The sequence below is a fragment of the Pan paniscus genome, chromosome 12, assembly GCF_029289425.2.
Source record: "Pan paniscus chromosome 12, NHGRI_mPanPan1-v2.0_pri, whole genome shotgun sequence".
NCBI lineage: Eukaryota > Metazoa > Chordata > Mammalia > Primates > Hominidae > Pan > Pan paniscus.
This window is the reverse complement of record NC_073261.2, coordinates 32166208-32186757: the sequence shown is the minus strand read 5'-3', so window position 1 is coordinate 32186757 and position 20550 is coordinate 32166208. Positions and strand designations below refer to the sequence as shown.

The 20550-nt window shown below is 53.0% G+C and overlaps 1 protein-coding gene across 2 annotated transcripts; it reads right to left on the bottom strand.

Annotated features, from left to right (window-relative positions):
* Positions 1-1036: 1036 nt before the first annotated feature.
* ASTL (astacin like metalloendopeptidase) lies at positions 1037-16944 on the bottom strand. 2 transcript variants are annotated; one of them, XM_003805725.6, is made up of 9 exons: positions 16585-16944; positions 15781-15906; positions 13559-13620; positions 12173-12266; positions 11631-11748; positions 10746-10927; positions 8278-8359; positions 8038-8192; positions 1037-2490 (listed from the first exon to the last, which is right to left on the bottom strand). In XM_003805725.6, the coding sequence occupies exons 1-9, from the start codon at positions 16637-16639 to the stop codon at positions 2069-2071; spliced, it is 1296 nt and encodes a 431-aa protein (XP_003805773.2). In that variant the 5' UTR covers positions 16640-16944; the 3' UTR covers positions 1037-2068. The 2 variants fall into 2 exon arrangements, with proteins under 2 accessions (XP_003805773.2, XP_063450649.1); XM_063594579.1 differs by lacking the exon at positions 16585-16944 and having other exon boundaries at positions 15781-15976.
* Between the last annotated feature and the right edge of the window lie 3606 nt (positions 16945-20550).

Below are 20550 nucleotides of genomic sequence, written 5' to 3'. Positions count from 1 at the left end.
TCTGCCATCATTTGCCAATGCCAGATGTTTTCTGGTTTGCTGACTTATTGTCCAACCCTCCCCACCCTGAATAAGCTCCACGAGAAGAGGAACCCACCTTGCTCACTGCTATTCCCAGCAGAACAGAGACTGCCTACCTGGTATGTTGGATGAGTGAACAAATTGAGCCTACACAGCTGCATGGTCGGTGACTGCGGAGGTGAACAAGCCACAGACCCCTGGGAGGGGATGGCTAGCCGCCTGGGCTTGGTTTACACCCCAGGGCCCTGTACCCCTCCCACCACCCAGGCTGGGGCTCAAAGGACTGAACCTTGTCCCTGCGCTCCCCTTAAGCCACCAGGCTCAGACAAGTGGCATCTTCAAGAGAACAAGATCGGAGACCAAGAGACAAATCCCAATGGAGGCTGGTGACGGGTAGCCCGAGAGCCAGGGTCCTCCCTGGGTACGAAGCACAGCACCTCCTTCCACCCAGCAGCAGAGGCCGAGAGGAGTGCAAGCCTCTCTACTGTCCTTGATAAATGGGGCACTGCATGTACTGCCTCTGTCCTAGGGCTGCCTCAAGGTCTCTGCCTGGAAGCCTCCCAGCGGGGCTGTCCCCTACTCCTTGGGGCATGGCCAGAGCCCCTATCCACTCTACACTCACGCAGACCCCACTCCCCCAGCCAGGAGCAAGAGGAAGAACAGCACCTCCCTGCAGTCCTTCCCTTGTGCTAATGCCTGGGACTGGGCCACTGTTCAGTCTCAGGGTTCATGACTCATGACTGAAACCCAAGGCCGACTGAAGGTAGAGGACACAATGTCCCCTGAGTGCATCCCCATGTCCTCAGTGCGGCCCCAGCACGTGACCCTCCAGAAGGCTGGCAAACAGCAACCTCTCCCCAGAACTTGGGAACTCCAAGCTTCAGCCCTGCCCTGCTGCTTCTTGGCCAGGACCCCTGGAGCACTCGCTGAAGTCTTTGTCTTCCCTGGGAGGTGGGATAGCCACCTGGGGCCCCAGAGGGCAAGGGGTGTTAAAGGCACACAGGAGGTGGGAAGGTCAGCACAGCACACTCCACTTTATTTCCTCCCCCAACATGTGGGGCTCCTGCCCCTTCTACCCCAAGCAGGTCTTCCTTGACCCTCTGAAAGGCCACCAAAACAGTACCCTTGGGGACTGAGGGGCCTCTGGCCTAGGCCCACTCATTGGCACCCTGGATGCTTTCTTCATGCCTGGGACAAACCTCATGGGGAAAGCCGGAGCTGGGGCAGAGGAGTAGGGCCTGCCTGGAGGAGGCCAGGCTGGGAGCTGGGGCAGAGGAGGAGGGGGGCTTGCCTGGAGGAGGACAAGCCAGATAACCCCAGCCCTTTCTCCTTCCAAGGCGGCGCCTGGCTGAGCTCCAGGGAATAGCGGTGTGGGGTGGAGACAACTGAGTCCTCTGTTCAGGGGCCATCTGAGGTTCCCATTGTGCAATCTGGTGGGGCCCCACTTCTTTCTCGTCTCCCCAGTGGTGGCCACACTTGACCTACCACCTTCCTGCTCTGCAGGGGAGTAAGTTGGGCTCTCAAAGCCTCCTGGAGAGAAGGGCTGGAGGCTACACCGCTGTAGAACATTCCCCCACACTTGGGCATGTTGGGTGGGATGGGAGGCTGTTCCCAGGGTCCCAGCCACAGGGCTGCCCTGAGGGAGAGGTAGGGACACCATTAGTCCATGCTGGGGGGCAGGGCCTCAGGCACAGGAGGGATTCCAGGGTTCTGCGGGGCTGGAACCTACTTCTTCCCCACCCCTTCCAGGACCTGTCCCTGGAGAATGTCACCTCCCATTCCCAGCATCCACCAGGGCTGGGCAAAAGTCAAGAGCAGGCACAGCCAGGCCTGCCTTCCCCTGTGGCAGAGCTAGAAGAACCCCTGGCCCTAGGAGCCCTTAGGGGAACACAGTGAAGAGAGACAGGGGAAGAGTCCCGGCCCTCTGAGATGGGGTGGTAGGTTGGGGCTGGAAGACAGTGGTGTGGCCCAAAGGAGCCAAGAGGTAGACGACCCAGCTCCACTGGGCAGAGGATGCCCTCCCTACTTGGGGACAGAAGCCACAGGCTTAACCTTCGGACATCCCCTTGAAATGATTTCTATGTACACAGCCCCCTGGCAGAGCTGGGCTTCCCTGGACAGGGACTGGCTGGATTCCTGCTTCTGAAGATGGGACTGTGGGCTTGGTGGACACTCCGGCCAGCCAGGACTGCCCCTGAGCAACACCGGGGGCACCTGCTCCAGGCCTTGATCTTGGGGAGGAAGCCAGGGTCTGAGGCTGCCTTGCCGAGGCCTCTGCACTGAGCTTTTTCAGGGCAGGGGACTCCCACCCATGTGGGCTCTCCCCAGGCCCTGCAGGAAGGGGCTGGCCTCCCGCACTGGAACCACTGGGGTCGGGGCTCCTGGATTCCGCCGACAGTGCCTCCAAAAACCGCTGCAGAGATAGGGAGGCCGGAGCAGGGCTCCTACCAGTGCTGTGGGCATGGGACCCTGCAACAGAAAAGACAGGAGGTGGAACCTCAGAACTGTAGGATGACATGTGGCCCAGCTGTGCGGACCCAGAGCTGGCTCAGCTCACAGGAGTGGTGCCCACCCATGCCACGGCCTAGTGCATCCAAGACCCAGATTCCCATACTACCAGAGACCAGGACAATGAAGCCATCCCATCTCTTCCCTGCCTGGCCCCTGAAGTCACCATCAGAATGTCAGTCCACTCAGGCTTCCACCACTGCCCCATTCACACCCGAGACTGCTGGGACACTTAAGTCACCTGACCCAGCACCAAAGCGCCCGCCTTCCGAACCCTTCACCCAGGCTGTTCTGCCTGTGGCCATAACCTACCACTTGCCCCGAACCCAAGACCTCGCCCTAGAACTGTTCCTGCACTTAATGGCCACATCTAAACCCTGCACCGTGCCAGGAGGTAGGTTGGGGCTTCCTTGTTCTTCACTGTCATGCCAGACTACAACTGTACCCCACCTCTTTGTGGGCACTCTTCCTCATTCAAGCCCATGTTCTCTGGCTGGCCCCAGCCCCTCAGCACTGCCTCCCATCCCAGTTCCTCCTGCGCACGCAGCAAGGGCTTCACCAGGAGCCTCTTCCCTCAGCTGACCCTGACCAAATCCTCACTCCCACACTTCAACTGGTGACTCTTCTACCAGGTCCTGTTAGCCTCACAGCCCACACCGCCCTCCAGACCTGGTCAGCACCAGGAGCTACCACCACTGCAGCCTGTTCCTGGGGGCCACCCTCCACAGTACCCCCTCCACCTGTGCACACTGAGGTAGCGCGGCTCTGCAGATACTCCCCAGACCCAGCATCATCCTACACCAGCCCTCCCCACTTCAGATCACTCCCACCTACATAGGCTTCACAGCCCCCATGGCAGTCACCCCTCGGAGGTAGCCTCAACCACCTTTCCCTGCCGTCACACCTGCCGCCAGACCCAGCCCTAGAACACTAGCATCCCCCACCTCTACCAGGTGTCTCCTGCTCTCCAGTCAGCGGAGGCACATCTTCTCCTTTGTTTCCATCCCCTTCTCCCTACCTCTGGTGGCCTCACCTCTCCTTATGTAACAGAGTCCCCAGCATCCATACATCAAGATCCTCCTGCAGACTTGGGTCTATTGCTGTCTTCTTCCTTCCCACTAGATCCAAGGAAATGCCTCAGCTCCCACCATGTGCAGCCTTTTTCCAAACATTCTGGGTGTCCTTTCTCCCCGCTATATCCAACCCTCTCCTCCAGCAGGTCATGGTTCCGGCATCTGAATGTACTCCCATGCTCACCATCTTGATAGACCCACCCCTTGACCACAGGCCTTTTCACCACCTCCCAATTCCCTAGTCATGGTAGTCAAACCTCTAGAAAAATTGCATACAAGGCCAAGCATGGTGGCTCACATCTGTAATCCCAGTACTTTGGGAGGCTGAGGCAGGCAAGATCACTAGAGTTTGGGAGTTCAAGACCAGCCTGGCCAACATGGTAAAACCCTGTCTCTACTAAAAATACAAAACGTAGCCAGCATGGTGGTGCTCACCTCTAATCCTAGCTACTCGGGAGGCTGAGGTGCACAAGACTCCATCTCAACAAAAGAAATTACACACAAATTTCTCACCACATCTGTTCTTTAGGGATTTTTTAGATGTTTAGTACAGTAAAAAAAGTGTAGGGGAAAGAATGGTGCTGGAACAACTGGCTAGTTACATGAATAATGAAGTTGAACCCCTTCCTTACACCTTGTTCAAGGGTTCACTCCAAATAGGTCATATACCTAAATGTAAAACCTGAAACTAAGACTTACATGGAAACAGGAGCAAATCTCCATGACCTTGGGTTAGGCAAAGGCGTCATAGACACCAAAAAGGAGTGACAAAATTGGTCAGTTGGACTTCCAAATTTAAGATGTTAGTGTTCAAAGGACATCATTAAAAAGTGGGAAAAACAAAAACCATAGGAAGTGATGAAATATTTAAGGGCAACATCTGATGAGGGACATGTGTCTAGAATATATAAAGAACTCTTACAACTCAGAAGAGACAACCCAATTGAAGAAAAACAGACAGAGGATATGAACATTCTCCAAAGATGCAGATGACCAACAAGCACATTAAAAGATGTTCATCATTAGTTATTAGGGAAATGCAACTCAGAACTACAATGAGATACTACTTCATACTCACTAGGATGTAGACCAAAATGATAGATAACAAGTGTCAGCAAGGATGGGAGAAATCGGAACCCTCGTATACCGCTGGTGGGAATAAAAATGGTGCATCCACTTGAAAATATCTTAGGCACAGTGGCTCACACCTGTAATCCCAGCACTTTGGGAGGCCGAGACGGGTAGATCACGAGGTCAGGAGTTCGAGACCAGCCTGACCAACATGGTGAAACCCCATCTCTACTAAAAATACAAAAATTAGCCGGGCATGGTGGCACATACCTGTAGTCCCAGCTACTTGGGAGGCTGAGGCAGGAGAATTGCTTGAACCCTGGAGGTGGAGGTTGTAATGAGGCAAGATTGCATCATTGCACTCCAGCCTGGGTGACAGAGTGAGACTCCATCTCAAAAAAAAAAAAAAAATCTTAGCAGTTAAACATGGAGTTATTGTAGGACCTAGCAATTCCATTCCTAGCTGTATACCCAAAAGAAATGACATGTTGACACAAAATCTTGTACATAAATGACCATAGTAGCTCTATTCATAATAGCTGCAAAGTAAAAACCCAAGTGTCCCTCAGCTGGTGACTAAGTATGGCATATCTATCCAACGGAATGTTATTCAGCGATGTTATTGATACATGCTACAACATGGATGAACCTTGAAAACATTAAGAAGCCAGACACAAGAGGCTATGTGTTATGATTCTACCTATGGGAAATGTCTAGGTAAATCCGGAGAGGCAAAGTAGGTTAGTGATTACCTGGGGCTGGGGGCAGAAGCAGGTAGTGAGGGGAGGGAGAGGGCATTTGCATGCTAGATGACCTAGGAGTAGAATCTGGGTCAGGGGTTATGTACACTTCAACCTTCCAGGATGTCAAATTGTTTTCCAAAGTGGTTGCAGCCACTCATATTCCTATCAGTAGGGTCTAGCATTTCCATTCATCACTCTATATCCTTAACAGTATTTGGTATTATTGGGCTTTAAAGTGTCTAGTTTAGTGGCTATAGAATGGTATTGTAGACTTCATTTGCATTTCCTCAATTACTGAGGTTGAACATCTTTGGTGTGTTTCCCATTTGGTCTCTGAGATGTCTGTTAAGTCTCTTCCCATTTTTCTATTTGATTTTTTTCTTTGCGACAGAGTCTGGCTCTGTTACCCAGACTGGAGTGCAGTGGCACGATCTTGGCTCACTGCAACCTCCGCCTCCCAGGTTCAAGTGATTCTCCTGCCTCAGCCTCCCTGAGTAGGTGGGACCACAGGTGCACACCACTATCCCACTAATTTTTGTATTTTTTTTAAGAGACAGGGTCTTACTATATGTTGTCCAGGCTGGTCTTGAACTCCTAAGCTCAAGCGATCCACCCACCTCAGCCTCCCAAAGTGCTGTGATTACAGGCATGAGCCATCACACTCAGCTGGTTTGTTCTTATATTAATGTGTAGTTCTTTATGTATTTTGTATACAAATTATGTGTTGCAAAAAAATATATTGGGGCCAGGCACAGTGGCTCACACCTGTAATCCCAGCACTTTGGGAAGCTGAGGCAGGGGGATCACCTGAGGTCAGGAGCTCAAGACCAGCCTAGCCAACATGGTGAAACCCCATCTCTACAAAAAATACAAAATTAGCCGGGCATGGTGGTGCGTGACTGTAATCCCAGCTACAAGGGAGGCTGACGCAGGAGAATCACTTGAACCCGGGAGGCAGAAGTTGCAGTGAGCCAAGATCGTGCCATTGCACTCCAGCCTGGGCAAAAAGAGTGAAACTGTCTCAAAAAAAAAAAAAAAAAAAAAAGTCTATTTGTAACCTGTATTTTCACTTTCTTTTTGGTGCCTTTGGACAAAGTTATAATTAATGTAGTTGAATTTATGAATCTTTCTAGTTTTACAATTAGTGCTGTATCTCATTTAAGTGATCCTTCCCTATCCCAAGGTCATGAAGAGATCTTACTATATGTTTTTTTTCTAAACGTGTTAAAGTTTTTATTACACGTGTCTTTCATGCATCCAGAGTTATTTGCGCATGATGAGTTAGGGATTTTTAAATAGATGCTAAATGGCTCTAAGACAACTAAGTAACTTAACTGTCCTTCCATAGTGACCATCAATGGCCCTTCATCAGGGCTCTGCTTCTGAATGGAATCTGTTTCTAAATTTGATTCTGTTCCAGCGGGCAATTGTCTAGCCTTGCTCCAGTGCTATGCATTTATGTAAAGACGTTTCATGAACTAGATGACTAACATCTGCTAGGGCAAGTCTTTTTAGTTTTTCCTTCAGGGATGTCTTGGCTATTATTGACCTTTCATGTTCTCATATAAAAACTTTATAATCACCCTGTCAATCGGGAGGCCAAGGCAGGCTTATCACTTGTGGTCAGGAGTTCAAGACCAGCCTGGCCAACATGGTGAAACCCTGTCCCCACTAAAAATACAAAAATTAGTTGGGTGTGGTGGCACGCACCTGTAAGCCCAGCTGCTCAGGAGATTGAGGCACAAGAATCACTTGAACCTCAGAGGCAGAGACTGCAGTGAGCCGAGATTGTGCCACTGCACTCCAGCCTGGGTGACAGAGTAAGACTCCATCTTTAAAAAAAAGAAAAAGAAAAAAAAAATCACTCTGTCAAGATCAAACTTATTTTGAGTGGGAATTTATAGATTAATTTGGGAAGACTGAATTTTTATAACATTGCCTTCCTTTCAATAACAGATTTCTCTATATTTAAGTATTATTTAACAATTTTAATAAAGGTTCATTTTTCCTCAAATGTTTGATACAGCTGTCAGATTTATTCCTTGGGACCTTTATGATTGCTATTATAATGGTATGTTTACTAACAATTGTGTTTTCTAACTGGGTGTACAGAAATATGATTTTTATATTAACTGTATTTACCTTTTCTAATTCTTATTAACTCTAATAACTTGTTTATAGATTGTTGCTTTCAATACAGGTAATCATCTGTTATGAACGATTTTTTTGCTTCCTTTCCAATCCTCGGACCTTTAGTTTCTTTGGCTCTACCTCGGTGCCCAGGACCTCCACTGCCACACAATGTGGAGTAGATGGGACAATGGTGGGAAAACTTGTCTTGGTCCCAGTTTTAATGTTTTACCCTTAACTTTTGTTCTAGGTTTTTGGTAGATGTTTATTATCTAGGCTAAGCAAGTGAGCCCTATTCCTCTTTGGTTACAGTTGAGTCATAGTGAGTGTTAACTTTCCTCAAGTGCTTGTTCTGCGTTGTTGTGGCAAGCCCCCGTGATCTCACCCTGCTCCCCCTGCAACCTCATCTCCCTCCTTGTCACCCTCCCTGACACCATTAGAGCACAGGCGCCTTCTCCAGATTCAAGTCACCTTCCTGCCACGCCACTCACCTCTCCCACGGGGCCTGGGGCCACTTGGGCTGCAGCCGTAGAGTTTGAGGACCCGGGTGATGTCCGAGGCACTCAGGTTCCATCGCTGGCCGATGTGGACACTGGGGGCCCAAAGTGGTGTGATGGTGGGCAGCCCACGCCGGCTGAAGGCGAGCCTGGAACCCAGCGGGAGACCCCTGAGTCCAGATCACCACGGGAGAGGCTGGGGGAAGCAGAGGGAGAAGAAGGCAGGGTCCTCACCTCCCATAGTGCATCACAGAGGAGTAGTCATAGGGCGTCAGCATGTTGCTGCTCCGAGACTTGATGAAGTTGATTTCAAAGCCTAAAAATACAAAAACAATACAACTTACTGACATATAAAGAGGGCAGGCAAGAAAGGGCGGGCAATGGCTGGGAGAGTCTTCTGGGAGCTCATAACTCACCCAAGCTGAGGGGCTGAGCCCACAGCCACCATGCTGCTTCTGGTACCAGTCCCACTTTCCCAGCCCTGGGAGGATCCCCAACCTGTACTAGTTGAGGTAGAGACACAGGGACCCCATGGCTGGCCAACCATCACCTCCTAGCTGTTCCCTCCACCCATCCTTCCTCCTTGCATATTCACCCTGCACGGGGCTGGTCTCTGCATAAGCCACAGCTGCCACGGGTCCCACACTGCTCAGAGTCTCAGATGTCCCTCCCACCCCAGATGAAATGTCTATTCCTTGACCCAGCTTTAAAAAGCTGCCATGCTGTCATCTGCAGTGGTGATGCCCTAGTCCCCAGTCACAGGCCCACCTGTTCTTCCTGTGTCAGGCCACAGCACTTCCCCAGATTTGGAGCCCATCTCCCCCTCACTCAAGTCCCCCAGGCCTTCAGAGGGATTGCTCCCCCAATCCTCCCAAATCCAGCCAGCCAGCCACGCATACACGCCACCTCGGTCACAGCAGCTTCCTCTCCATGGAGCAAATGAGCGCTCCAGCACCTTCATACCCCACCACCTGCCTAACATAGCTGCCTCTTGAGCTCTTACTTCTTTTTAAAAATTCATTAAACATACTTTTGAATAAGTAGTATATTCATTTGGTTCAAAAGTCAAATATTGAGATGTAGTAAAAGTCTATTCCATCCCCTGCTTCCTGAGTTCCCACCTCCCCGCCCCACAACAGTTAATTACTGTTATTAATGTGTCTGCCCTGGCAGTTTCTGTACATGTTAACCTAATGAGAACATATTAACCTAAATGAGAACAAATATGTTCTCATTTTTTCCACTGGGGAACCCGTGTTTTAGCCTGTTTTATCATTAGGAATAATTATTAGTGCTGTTTTCCAACTCAATTTCTGCTTTTACCTTTTGAAATTCCCTCCTGCGTTCATTTAACTTGGGTTGACATGCTCAATTTGTTCTGTTTACTGATACGTAAGTCTACACATTTTCTCTGAGCATTGCTCTAGCTGCGAACCATTGGCTTTTCTATAGTCTTTCATGATTTTTTTTTAGAATTGCTGTACTTTAACTCCAGAGCTGAAAGAAAGTTTTTTTGTTTTTTTCAATTTCTGAATAGGAGAAGCTTTTGGTTTTGATGTATCGGTTTCTACTTTATATCATGATCAGAATGTTTACATTGGTCTACTTTCGGAGTTGCAGGTTTTCATGGCATTTCATAGTATATCATAAAATTATCAGGGTAAACTTTCACAACTGTTCCACGAGCATTGGGAAGGATCAGTCTGTTTTCAGGGTACAGAGTCACTTGTCACCCCCCTCACAACCTCCCCAGCCTGGTCTGATTCAATATCCATCCCCTCCCCCTTTGTGAGGTGCTACCCACGTGCCCTGTCACCCCTTTCTCTGTGACTCATGTTTGCTGAGAGCCACTGAGAAAGCGGTGTTTGGGGCCTGGGAAGGTCCTTGGGCCCAGGCAGCTTCCCTGGCTGCCTCACCTGGCTAACATGACAGCCCTGAAAGGTCTCATGCTGGACGCCCTCCACCTATGGTAGGCCTTCCTGCTCCAACCCCTAAGCCAGACTCCCACCCAAACCTCCTCTGCCCCTCCCTTGTGGGGCTCTTCCTGCCTCCTGAACCAGACCATCAAGCCCACAATGAGAGAGACCCCACCATCACCAGGATCTGATCCCCGGTGCCACACAGCCGCTGCCAGCACAGGAACCACAGCCCACCTGCCTCCAGCCTCCACTCTCCCATGGCCACAGTCTGTGTTCCTTCTGCCTGCTCACTGGCACCACTGGCACATGTCCCAGCCCCACAGTGCTGCCCTCAGCCCGTGGCCCAGCACTTGGCTTGTGCAGCCTGCTACCTTGGGGTCCCACTTTGGCTCAGCTCCCCAAGCTGGCACACAGCCCCAGTCCATGGTGGTGGTATCTGGTACATGAGACCGCTGCTAGAGTACTCAACAAGCAGGTATCATGGGCACTGCCTGCCCCATCGCCAGGGAGAGGACAGTGTCAGGGATGAGAAGCGAGACAAAGCAGGTGGTGGCGCCCTAGCTAAGGCACAACTACAGGTGGGCGGAGGAAGGCCTGGGGCCCAGAGCAGCAGTTGGACCACCTCCAGGTCCCAGACAGAAGTGAGACCCCCACCTTCCCCACAGGAAGCAGGCAGGTGATGGGGAGGATGGATAGCCTCACCCATGGGGACCAGGCGACTTGGGCCCAAGCCGTGCTGTCCCCTCCCCGGCACCAGCCTGTCCTGTGTGTGGCCTGGCTCACCTGGGAGGATCTCGTTCCAGTTGACACGGATATAGCGGTCCCGGTCGGCCCGCGTGTGCTCGTGCCAGAAGCCCAGCACATGCATGAGCTCATGAAGGACAATGCCCCGGCCCTTCTGGAGACAAGTGGGTGCCAGGGAGACCACCTGCATCCCTCCACTGCGCCCCACACTCGAGAAGCACCTGCAGGGTGATGAGAGCAAGCGGGGTAAGTGCCAGCCCAGATCCCTCCAGACATACAGACCTGGTCTCTCCCTCCCCACACAACACAAGATAGACAAACTCCCAACAGGCAGGCCCCACTCTGGGCTCTAGTCTCAGGTTCACCATTCTCCAGGCCCCTTTACTGCCTGGACTTCTGTGAAATGGCCATACCGGACCCCCATCACCAGCCTGGGCTGCAGGGAGGCGGCAGAAACTGATATATGAACACAGAGGACAGAAGCAGCTCACTAAGTGAGCACACCCTCCTGGTCAGCCCTAAGCCAAGGCTTTCACACAAATTGCCTCAGGCCCCTGACAAGCTAGGAAGCAGGTATCGCCACCACTCGCACCCCAGAGGGGACAGAAGAGGCTCAGAAGTTAGGGGACTTGCCAGGACTCAGTGACTCACGCACTGTCTGCCCCGCAAAACCTCCTCTCCTCACCACCTCATGGAGTCCCCCGGGAGAGGAGGGCTTTGTAAATGGAGGGTCTAGCACCGTTCCCATCCCTTTCCCACCTTCCGCCCTGGAGGTCCAGCTCACACTGGGCAGACCCCTCAGGGTGGGCAGGGAGACTGAGCCCTGGAGGATGGGCCCAGGAATACATTTTAGACAATGGCCAAGTTAATTCCGGGCTGAACGCAGAAGCAAGCTGAGATACGCATCCTGGCCCCGGCACTTACCCATACATGGGGATGATGGAAATGAAGTCTCTCTGGCCCTGATAGGCGACAAACCTGATGCACGTGGAACGTTCAAACTCCGCAAGAGCCTCCAGGATGACCTGGCGGCTGGGCTCATCTGGAAGACACCACCTGGCTGAGCCCCCAGAGCCCTGGTGGTCTTTGAGCTCTACCTGAGGGTCTGGGAGCAGAGCTCTGAACTCACTCTCCCAAAATAGCATCAAGAAAGGGCAGCTTAGTGGTGCCAGGAAGAAGCTGGGCCCCAGACAGACCCTGGCTGTGTGGCCTTGGGTAGGTCACTGTCCTCTGCACCGCATGGTCTCAAGGGGAACCAGATCCCCCCTTGACATACCTTCCCATCAGATTTTAACCTTCCCTACTCAGGAGACCTTCAGCAACAGAAGGGCATCTGTAGACAGGTTCTTCGGGTGGGGAGGTGGAAGGGATGTGATGGTGTAAGAGGAAAAGGGAAGAGAGGAACACCTCTGCCGCATTAGGAAGAAGGGGCTGAAGCAGGGAGGGAGCCCGCCATGCTCACTCACCGTACTTGCTGGAGAGCAGGAAGGGGACCTCCACGACACCACCACCACCCGTGGGCCACTTGTTGCTGGTTGCTGACAGCAGTCGGAAGGGACTCTGAGGAGAGAGCAGCAGTTCAACCCCTGGGGACAGAGGCCACCCAAGCTTTGTGCCCCAAGGGTACCACACCCCAGGGCACCAGAACCCCAAAGATGTGGGAGTCAGGACCTGTGTGCATGGGAATGGGGGACCATTAGAGATGGGACAGAGCTGTGGAAGGCAAGGGGCCAGCTACATGAACCTTGATGCACAAGACAGTCCCTTGGCCTATGATGAAAGAATTTCAATCTCAAGCAAACAAGAGACTAGTCCCTGAGGATGTTGGCTAGGAGGCCCAGCACCCCAGGGTGCCCTGAATCAGAAGGGCTTGGGCCAGCAGCCCCACCCCAGCATGTTGACAGTGCCCCTTCCAGAGGGGAACAGCCACCAGGCTTCCCTGAACGTGGGACGATCATGGGAACAGAGCCATATGGAGTGAAAGTGAGGCAGCACCCTGGCCTTGGCTGCTTACTTCTGCTCTCCAGCAACCAGAGCCCTTCGGTGCCCAGGCTCCACAGCACCCCAGCGTGCCTGTGCCATCAGCTGCAGGCATTTGATTCTGCTCCGGGTGGTTGCACACCACCTGCCCGAGCACTCACTGCATAACCCGGAGGGTCTGCCCTGCCCCCGGAGTTCCCGGGCAGCCTTGGGCCAGCCTCTGGCTCTCCTGCCCAGCCAGAGGCTGTGCCGTCAGTGGTGGCCTCCAACAGGACAGTCTTGCCTTCCCCTGGGTCACTGTCCTATTCAGGAGACTTCTGCCATTCGCAGTTGCCTGAAACACATGGCTGCCGTCCTGGGCACAGTGTTCCCTTTTCTGTTAGCAAGGCGCCCCAATCCCCAGCAACCTTCTCCCTTCAGATGTGGCCCCTCGACCACAGCCAAGATGGTCAGGCTCAACATCACTCCTTGTTCCACCATCCCTAGGTCGCCACTGCCACCAGGCCCTTTATCCGCCACTGGCCACTCTGCCAACCCTTGCTCATCTCTTCCTTTATCTGAGCACCTCCCGAGTGCTGAGCACCTCCCCTGGGCAGGGTACCAAGCTGGGTCAAGTGTTCAAACCTCCTCCTTCAGGAAGCCCTCTCAGGCTGACTGTGCCAGCACTTCAGATACCAGCCTTCCTTAGCATTCAGGCTGGCTTATTCCTATTTCCTAACAGAACAGTCGCTCCAACCTTGACAAAAAGAGGCATCTACCAAGCTATGTATGTCCCTCACACATCAGGCCCCATGGCATCCAGGGTGGGCTCAGAGGGCCTGTCGCCAGCTGTGGGCTTATCCGTACCCACACACGTCAGTGTGTGCACTCACCGGCCGGACGATGTCCCCCTCGATGAGGAAGCTGCTTTCTGGGGTTTCTTCCGGGATGAGCCCTGGGAAAGGAAGAAGGACGTGTTGGCCCATGTCCCCCAGAACACTGACTCGTGGGACAGGCCAAGCAAGTCCCTACTTACTTAAGTCTATTCTTGTGTCTTTCCTAGTGGATTGTTACTTTTATAAGTTCTTAAATAGCCTAATAAAAGTATAGGTCATCGGCTCTCCGAGCCTGGGTGTTTAGTTAAGTCATTAGTTGATGTTTGAGAATGTCAGCCACCCTGTGCGGACTGTCTGCAGGTGTGAGGGGGCTGGGGGACAAAGACAAAGGAGACTGAGGCTTGGGGTCTGTCCCTCTCCTGACTGTGGAGCTAGAGGTTCCCTGAGCACTGAGCCTGCGTGGCCTCAGGGAAGTCACACAGTCCCTGAGTGTGCAAGGCTTCTCGGCTGGACTGCATCCTTCCCCTGCTCAAACACAGCCCGTGACCCATGCAATCCAGTCCCAAGCCCGGGTCCCTGCTCTCAGGAAGCAGCGGCTTCTTCCAGCCTGAGCCACACTCCTCAGAACAGGCCCTGGGGTCTCCCGCCCACCTCATCCCCCATCTATTCCCCACCCATCTGTTATATTCAGGCCCCTTGAGGTGGCAATTTTGTTCCACAAATTTGTTCCACCATCAGAGGCAGGCAAATACTGGCTCTCGCAAGCCCCTCTCCCCTTAGTCCCTCTGCTTCTCGTCTCTCCCTGAGCCGGGTCTCCCACAAGTGACTCACAGGGGGAGTGAGGGAAGCAGGAGAGAAGGCAGGGAAGAACCCAGGCACAGCCTCAGCCAGATCCCATGGGCGCTCCAGACCACAAATGACACCGCTGACTTGTACCACCTTTAGGCAGGAGCCAGACTCCTGTCCCTTAGAAGTCACAGTAGGCCACCTCGGGCAGACAAGGGAGTAGCCCCCAGGCATCTCTGGCTGAGGCAGCTCCTTCTGGCCAAGGGCCAGTTTTGGGAGGCAGACAGCTGTGCAGCATTAGCCATATTCACAGTGGCTGGAGATGGGCAGGTGCTTCCCAGGAAAGCACTGGGTAAGGCACGGGCAGCCCTTATGAGACAGCCTGACTGTAGGTGATAGGATAGTTGTTGGGGTCACCAGCATTTGGGAGTTTTCTCCATTGGTTCTGGTTACTTGCAGACCACTCACGGTGATCCAGGGGTGCGATGGTGCCTGGGGCTCAAGGCTCAGCTGGTGCTGGGCTCCCAAGTCAGCTCACAGAGGAAGAAGGGGGCAGATCACACAGTGGCTACCACATCTGGTAGGATCTCACCCACCCTTAGGGCAAGGTTGTCCCCTGTTCAGCCCCATTGCTTCAACCCTGAGTGCTTCAGCCCTCATTGCTCCAACATCTGAACTCCAGTCTCCATTTCGACTGGCTTTGTTCAGGCTATTTATACACCCTCATTCCTCAGCTGACATCCCCAGACAGCAAGACCCTGAGCCTGACTTTTGTTTTTTGTTTTTTGTGAGATGCTCTGTCGCCCAGGCTGGAGTGCAGTGGCGCGATCTCAGCTCACTGCAAGCTCCGCCTCCCGGGTTCATGCCATTCTCCTTCCTCAGCCTCCTGAGTAGCTGGGACTACAGGCGCCCACCACCACGCCCGGCTAATTTTTGTATTTTTGGCGGGGACGGGGTTTCACTGTGTTAGACAGGATGGTCTCGATCTCCTGACCTCATGATCCGCCCGCCTCAGCCTCCCAAAGTGCTGGGACTACAGGCGAGAGCCACTGCGCCCAGCTGAGCTTCAGACTTCTTAATCACACCTGCAGACAGTACTGCACGGGGTGGCTGACAATCTCAAACGACGACTAACCGCTTAGCTCCACACCCAGGCCATTTAAGAGCTTAGTTTTTCTTATAAAAGTAACAATCCACTAAGAAAGATACAAAAAGAAAAAGTAGACTTAAGCAATTGCCCATAGAATTTCCACCCATTCACACCTGTAGTCCCAGCTGCTCGGGAGGCAGAGGCAGGAAGATCACTTAAGGCCAGGAGTTCAAGACCAGCCGGGGCAACATAGCAACACCACTCCATCTCTTTAAAACCACTTAGAGCCCAGAGTAAGCTGGTCCATTTCCTCCCAGGCTCTGCATTTCTGAGTGTTCGGTGTGGTTTTCACACTACATAACGTCGTGCCCCTCCAGGCCATGAGAAGATGTAGTGCCCTCACCTTGGTTAATTGCAGGAATGTCCTTGTCCCCGGAGGCCTGGGTTCCCTCAGGGGTGAGGCCATCTGGGAAGCTGGTACCACAGGCTCCTGCGCAGCTGGAGGCCAGGGGCGCTCCTAGGATCACACCTGGTCCAGACAGACAGGGGCATACACAGATGCCTGGAGCACCCACTGGTGAGACCAGACAGCAGGACATGGGGTGGGTGTGGGGGATCAGACTGTAAGACTCAGTCCCTAGGAAGAGTAGGCTCCAGCACAAAGCCAAGGAGCCTTCCCAACCTCCCTGCTTAACCCCAACTGGTGCCAAGGTCTAGATGACCTCAGGGAAGGAGCTCCCTTAGGGGGACCAAAAGGGCACGTGCCCCACCTATGAGGTAGAGGAGGGGCAGGAAGGAAGGAGGCAGGACAGACCTCGGGTTCTGACGCCCGTGACGGGCAGGGCCAGCCTCAGACCCCACCTTATGACTCTCTCTCAGCCCAGGCTCTTGGACAATGGGCTCAGCCTGGATGACTCCCTGCCTGACCAGGCTGGAGTGGGGACTTACAGCCTACCCCCACCCCAAGACAAGTAGGCCTGGGGCACAACACCTATCTTCTGCCAGGCAGGCCCTCTGCTTCCAGGGCCTTCAGGAGGCCTCCCCTTGGCCCCCAGGAGCTGACTTCTAGAATAACCCTGGAGAGCTCTGTGCTCTGAGCTACTGAGCTCAGCTACAATCCCTGCAGGCTCCAGCCACAACCTTCTAGCGTCTCCCCAGCTTTCTCCAGGCTGGAGCCAGCAGCAGGAGGAACAGGCAGCCAGCTTACCTGGCAAGGAGAGCAGACCCAGCACCCAAGGCCAGAGACCCCCTACACCCTCCATGGTAGAGCCCTGCTGCCCCTTCAGCAAACAAGACTAAGCCCCAGCAAGACACAGTAACCTAATTGCAGAACCGGCACCACCACCCCCTCTTAAATAGCAGCTGCTCCACCTCCCACCTTGCTCCCCTCAACCGCCTCCACCTGCAGCCGCACCCCAACCACCTCCACCTGCAGCCCCGCCCCAACCACCTCCACCTGCAGCCCCGCCCCAACCACCTCCACCTGCAGCCCCGCCCCAATCACCTCCACCTGCAGTCCCGACCCAACCACCTCCACCTGCAGCCCCGCCCCAACCAGCTCCACCTGCAGCCCCGCCCCAACCAGCTCTACCGGCAGCCCCACCCAAACCAGGTCTACTGGCAGCCCCTCCAATGCCTACCTGTGGTTCCCACCCCAGCCCAGTCCCCTTCCTGGCTGTAGTGGGTGAAAGACAGGAGGGGCCCGCTTGGGAGTGTGGCTCTTCTGAGGTTCCTTCCTGCCTCCAGGGGGCAGAGAAACATCGCAGAAAGTTGCTCCAGGCCTAGCTGAGGCCCCAGCCCAGGTATAGACCTATTCCTCCAGCGAGGGAGACCCCCTTTCCTACCCCGGCCTGTGCTTAGACATGGGGAAAGCTGCCTGAGACCCTGGGGCGCCCCCTGTGTATCTCCGGAAGGAGGAAAAGGTCACTGCACTTTCACAAGCTTTTATTTTAGTACACATATAGAAAAGTTCACTATCACAAGCACAGGGCTCCAGGAAATTTCACAAACTGAACAGTGTGCAGCACCCTAGAAAGCCTGCCATGTGGGAAAGGTGGAACTCCCAGATGCCCAGAGCCTCGCAGGGAGTCCACCCCCTAATCCCACAGCAGCTGGCATGATCAGTCAGTATTTATTCCCATTTCACAGATTTGGAAATTTAAACTCCTTACCTATATCCCCCCTCCTCCATACCCCTGAGCCCCAGAGCCAGGTCACTCAGGGCCCCGCCTGGATTGAAATCCCAGAGGTGGAGCATGTCAGCGCTGGGCAGCATTTGGGGACACCCCCACAGTCACCTGCACCCAGTGAAGGGAAGCGACAGAGCCAAGAAGAATAGCTATTGTCCACAAGGACCTTTCAGCATTCCCACTGTGCCTGGAATCCAGAGCTTCTCCAAAGATAGGAATCAGAATCACAGGGAGACCATGATGGAGGCAGACGCCCTGCTGCCAGGGCAGGGTATTGACAGATGTCAGGATATACACCATGGATATGCTAGTTAGCTTGTTGTGGTCATCATTTCACAAGGTATGCATATGTCAAAACATCACGTTGTATACTTAAACATATACTACTTTTATTTGTCAATTATGCCTCAGTAAACCTAGAAAAAATAAGTAAAATAAAGAATAGGACCCATCAAAAAACAAATGCACAAGGCTGACCACTTAGGATGAGTGTTCAGGAGGGCGCGGTGGCTCACGCCTATAATCCCAGCACTTTGGGAGGCCAAGGCAGGTGGATCACGAGGTCAGGAATTCAAGACCAGACTGGCCAACATGGTGAAACCCCATCTCTACTAAAAGAATACAAAAATTAGCTGGGCACGGTGGCGGGCACCTGTAATCCCAGCTACTCGGGAGGCTGAGGCAGGTGAATCACTTGAACCCGGAGGTGGAGTTTGCAGTGAGCCGAAATCGCGCCACTGCACTCTAGCCTGGGGGACAGAGTGAGACTCCATCTCAAAAAAAAAGATGAATGTTCAGTAAAAAAAATAAAGTAGACCGGGCGCGGTGGCTCATGCCTGTAATCCCAGCATTTTGGGAGGCCGAGGCAGGCAGATCACTTGAGGTCAGGAGTTCGAGACCAGCCTGGCCAACACGGTGAAACCCCATCTCTACTAAAAATACAAAAATTAGCCAGAAATCCCTTGAACTCAGGAGGCAGAGGTTGCAGTGAGCCGAGATTGTGCCACTGCACTCCAGCCTGGGCAACAGAGTGAGACTCTGTCTCAAAAAACAAAAGAATTAAAATAATGATAAGAAATAATCACCCTGCTTGGAGAGAAACAGTCTTTATTAGGACATGCAGTTGGTCTGAGGATATTTTGCTGAGCGAAACAAGCCAGTCACAAAAAGACAAATCCTGCATGCGTCTACCTCCAAGAGGTGTCTAGAGTAGCCCAGTGCACAGGGACGGAAAGTGGAACGGAGCTCACCAGGGGCTGGGGACTGGGGAGGGGAGTTATCATTTAATAGGTACAGGATTTCAGGTTCGCAAGATGAAAAAGCTCTGGATATCTGTGCACAACGATGTGAATACACTTTACTAAACACTTGATAATGGTAAAGATGACCAATTTTATGTTGCATTTTTTACCACAATTAAAAGTTTAAAAATTTAATAAATAGGAAAGAAGGAAAGGAGGAAAAGAGAGAGAAAGAGAAGGGCAGTTTGCTAGATGACAAGCTATAAAAAGCACAGGGAAGGGAGGAGAGGGGATTGGGGCTGGGTAGGGTGGGATGGGGTAGGGCCAAGGGTTGGGGGTGGGCAGAGGCCTCAGCCACCAGTGCAGCTGTGTGTGAGATGAGGCTGTGTGGTGTGAAGTCCCCTATGACTTAGAGCCCCAGATGTCCCCCACCCACCCAAGCTGGGCATGGGGGTACAAGTGGGTCCCAACAGATGCCCACTCAGCTCCTAAGGAAGGCAGAATAGCAACCCCGGCTCTGCCCAGTTCACACCGGAGTGGCTCACCCCACCCCTCAGACAGCAGTGGGAACAAGAATCACCCTTCATTCGGCCTCACAGAGTGAGCGCCCACCTGTGCCAGGCTCCAGGCACAAGGCTGAGTGGACCCCAGGCCCAGCCGTTATGAGTGTCCATCCTGGTCCAGATGCACACCTCGCATGTGCACACCGGCACATCAGATCAACCTCACTCCTAGGGCCGTAGTTAGCTAACATTTTCGGAGCGCCTACTATGAGCAGGCACTACATGGATTGACTTGTGTAAGTCTACATCCTCAGAGGTGGGGGCTAACAATGAAACTCCATTTTACAGGCAAGAAAACTGTATACAGCAAGGTGAAGCAAAACCAGCCCCCGGACTGTCAAACTACACTGCCCCCTGCCCCACAAGCACACCCTCCCAGGCATTCAGAATGCCGTAAGACAGCAGTTCCCAACCTTTGTGGCACCAGGGACCGGTTTTTGTTTGTTCCTCTGTTTGAGATGGAGTTTCACTCTTGATGCTCAGGCTGGAGTGCAATGGCGCAATCTTGGCTCACTGCAGCCTCCACCTCCCAGGTTCAAGCAATTCTCCTGCCTCAGACTCCCAAGTAGCTGGGATAACAGGCGCCTGCCACCATGCCTGGCTAATTTTTGTATTTTTAGTAGAGGCGGGGTTTCACCATGTTGGCCAGGCTGGTCCCGAACTCCTGACCTCAGCTGATCCACCCATCTCGGCCTCCCAAAGTGCTGGGATTAGAGGCATAAGCCACCATGCCTGGCCCAGGATGGTGAGCGGGATGGTTTCTAGGTGATTCAAGTGCATTACATTTATTGTGCACTTTATTTCTATCATTACATTGTAATCTACAATGAAATAATTTTATACAACTCACCACAATGTAGAATCAGTGGGAGCCCAGAGCTTGTTTTCCTGCGACTAGACGGTCCCCTCTGGGAGTGATGGGAGACAGTGACAGATCATCAGGCATTAGTTAGAGTTTCATAAGGAGCATACATCCTATATCCCTCCAATGCAGTTCACAACAGGGTTCAAGCTCCTATGAGAATCTAATGCCACTGCTGATCTGATAGGAGGCGGAGCTCAGGCAGTAATGCTAGCAATGGGGTGCGGCTGTAATACTGATGAAGCTGCTCACCTCCGGCTGTGCAGCCCAGTTCCTAACAGACCACGGACAGATCCTTAGAGGTAGCACTGTGCAGAG